The sequence below is a fragment of the Bison bison genome, unplaced genomic scaffold, assembly GCF_000754665.1.
Source record: "Bison bison bison isolate TAMUID 2011002044 unplaced genomic scaffold, Bison_UMD1.0 scf7180017864144, whole genome shotgun sequence".
Lineage (NCBI taxonomy): Eukaryota > Metazoa > Chordata > Mammalia > Artiodactyla > Bovidae > Bison > Bison bison.
In genome coordinates this window covers 211,411-214,608 of record NW_011494716.1, presented here as the reverse complement: position 1 = coordinate 214,608, position 3,198 = coordinate 211,411, and the positions used below count along the sequence as shown (strand labels likewise).

Here is a 3,198-nt window from a genome sequence, read left to right as displayed (position 1 = left end):
CACTGGGTGGCCGGGCCCTCAGGACCAGATGAGGGAATCACGGGTGGAGGGCCGCCCTTCAGGCCCAGGCGGCACTGTGAGATGGACGCACAGACGGTGCGTCAGGAAAGTCCATGTGGCAGGAGCTGGGAGGACGGGCGGCACCAGGTCGGGGAGGCGCGATAAGACAGCACGTGTGAGGGGTCGGACGGGACCCCAGGCCAGGTCACTGCAGTCAAGTGGGGCCATGGCAGGGAGCTTGGGGAGCTAAGGAGGCCTGGAACTGGAGAAGAGGAGGCTGCAGAAGGCTCCATGGGTCCCGGCTTCCCCAGGCAGGGCCCAGAAATACTGCTGGCTGGTGTGGGGTCCGTCCCAGAGGGCCCTTCCAGGCATAACTCTACCCTGAGGCCCAGCAGAGGCTTCAGTCTCTGCAGAAACACAAGGACAAGCACCATCCCCTCCGGCCCTTGGCCCTCCCCGGGGAGGGGCCCTCCCTGGGGAAGGGCCTGGAGCCCTGCACGCAGCTCGTCCTCCCTGCTTTCACCAGCAGTTCCTGTCCAAAGGGGGCCCAGGGGAGGAGGGAACTGAGTCAGAAGCTCCAGGCAGATGCTCCCGCCAGGAACAGTCAACAGGGCGCCTGTGGTCTCCCGGGACCCACAGCCCAGGGCCCCAACCATAGCAGGCCAGCAGGAGCTGCAGGGCCTCCTCGGGAGATGCCCAGAGGCACCAGCAGGGGGAGCCACGTGCCCACACTTGGGCAGGCTCCTTGGCCCCAGCCGGCTCGCCCAGCCCCAGTACCCTCTCACCCCAGGGGACTGAGGCTCAGGGGCCACAGACCCCAGCCTCCCGCACGGGATGCCTGCCCAGAGGCCAGCCAGGGCCTGAGTCCAGGACGAAGGAGTAGCAAGTATGGCAGGTCTGGGAGGGCCAGCTGCGGCCGTGGCACCACTGCCTAGATAAGTACTGTGCCCAGCTGCACCTTGACAGTGCCCACATATGTGGGGACTCACCGCCACCTCCGTGAGGAGGGGCCCAGGTACCACCCCCACATCTCCCCACCCGCAGCGGCAGCTCAGTCACCAATGGCTCACTCCCGTCACTGGATGTCAGGATCCTGGAAGCCCCAGGCCTCCACAGCGGCGATAAGGAAGTTCTCAGAGCAGAGGGGCTGGTTGTTGAAAGTGTCGCAGTGGCCCGTGCGGCCCCGGTTCAGGTCCCCATCGATGTACAGCGCCGGGCCGCCCCCTCCACCTGCGGGACACTCGGTCAGTGGCTGCCCTGTGGCAAGCGCTGTCCCTGGGGACCCTCCTCCTGCTCCCAAGCCTCTCCCTTCGGACCAGGCAAGTCTTGGGCCAGCCTTGTCCAGCCCTGCCAGAGGCCTCTGTAAAGCCACGGGGCTGCTCTCTACTCCAACCTGTCCCCCGTCTCCCAGCACGCAGCCTCAGGTCCCATGCTCCCCATGTGCCTGCTCCACCCCCAACGAGCTGCTGCCTTCTTCCTGCCGTTGCAGGGGCTCTGCCTGTCCCTCAGGTGAGGCACCTACCACCGGCTCAGCCAGGACTGGCCCGCGGCTGCGGCACCCATGACCCTGTACCCTCCTCCCAGCTAAGTGACCGTGGACAGGCAGGAGCCGGCCAGACGTGGAGGGCGGCACCCACCTATGATGAGGCAGTCGCTGCCCCCCGCCATGAACAGGGACTCCGTCTTGGAGGGCAGATTGAAGTGCCGAGTAGCCAGGAACGGCGAGAGGCGGTCTGCGGGCTCAGAGGACACAGAGTGGCTGGGGGAGGGTGGAACGGTGGTGGACTCCAGGGGTGCGGGCTTGGTCAGCTCTGGGTGTTTGATGACTACCCACTCGTAGCGCTGGACCTCGGGCTGCAGCTGAGGACAAAGGCCGGTGTGAGGACTTGACCCGCGGCGCCCGCTCGCCCCCAGGGCTCGTCGTCCGTGCCCAGTGCGAGGACCCGAGCTAGGGGCGGGAGCCAGCGCACACCGTGCCGCAGACGGCTGCCTGCTCTCGGAGCTCATCTCTAAGGGTCACACCCAGCAGGTGACGGAGGCGCGTCTGGAAGTAAGCAGGGTCACGTGAGGGGGTGACCTCCCACAGGGGGCCCACTCACCCTAAACACGAAGCACTCTCCAGTCCCGAAGAAGCCCAGCTTGCCCCCAAACTTGTTTCTCTCACTCCAGTCTGTTGACAGGTAGGCGCCACACACCTGGGGAGGAAGACCCAGGGGGAGGCTGCACCTGGTGTGCCCACGGGAGCCCCCCAGCACTCAGGGCAGCTGAGAGCCGAGGCTCAGCCACAGCCCCACCCCCTCCAGCCCACCGGAGGGCCAGGGCTGAAGTGTGGAGGGGGGACCGGCAGGGCTCAGGCTTGGAGGCTGCCTTGCCCGCTGTCGGCTCCTGGGATTTTCCATTTCCCACCTGGGCACGGAAGCCTGGGGACAAGCCAGTGTCCACACTCCAACTATGGGCATCAGCCCAGGGAGACCCCTCAGATGGGAGCTTCCAGGAGGCACCTGCTCAAGAAACACTTCCCAGGCCTCCTATCAGCCGGCAAAATGCTCGATTTCACCATTAGAGTCACTCCTCCGAGTGGTTACGGAGGTATCTGATACTCGGGTCACCTGCTGTAACAGACCCCCAGGCTCCTCCTGGGAGCCGGATGCAAGGTCTGAGGCTGAGGAGACAGTCCTGCAGGTGCAGCTGGGTGTCTGGGAGCCACCAGAGCACGCAGACGCTCACTTTTCTAGACACCTTAATTACGTTCCAGATGACAGCCACTGCAGAGAACAAGGCTCTGAGAACTACCTGCTGGGGTGGAGGAGGGGAAGGCGCCGGCAGACTGCTGCAGGAGGGCGTGGGGCCTTGCTCACCCGGCATTTCCGCAGAGTTCCCCTAGACTGCTGGGCTGGTCAGGCTGGGGGTCTGGACCCCCAGGGAAACAGGGAGGCCCTGGGAACTGGGGGGTCATGTGAGGAGGCTAGATTTACCTCTCTGTGGAGGGCAAGCCCCGCTCTGTACCCCTAAGCCCAGGAAACCTGAGTGGGGGCTAAGAGGGAACACCCACCCTCCCAAAAGGCTGGGAGCCAGGGTCCCCCTGGCTGGTCCTTACCTCCTTCTGCGTAGTCTTGATCAGCAGGACAGTGGGCTCTCGTCCTTCGCACTGGAAGTAGAACCTGGGGGCAGAGAACGCCCTTGCCAGTCTGACAGCAG

At 65.2% G+C, this 3,198-nt stretch overlaps 1 protein-coding gene across 1 annotated transcript in view; it reads right to left on the bottom strand.

Annotated features, from left to right (window-relative positions):
* Nucleotides 1-1,075: 1,075 nt before the first annotated feature.
* The window catches only part of TBC1D24 (TBC1 domain family, member 24), a 5,308-nt gene continuing 3,185 nt past the window's right edge, over nt 1,076-3,198 (bottom strand). Inside the window, exons 4-8 of the mRNA XM_010840465.1 lie at nt 3,098-3,161; nt 2,100-2,195; nt 1,973-2,044; nt 1,638-1,860; nt 1,076-1,230 (exon numbers count right to left, since the gene is read on the bottom strand). Coding sequence (XP_010838767.1) covers nt 1,076-1,230; nt 1,638-1,860; nt 1,973-2,044; nt 2,100-2,195; nt 3,098-3,161 — 610 coding nt within the window. The remainder of the gene's footprint in view (nt 1,231-1,637; nt 1,861-1,972; nt 2,045-2,099; nt 2,196-3,097; nt 3,162-3,198) is intronic.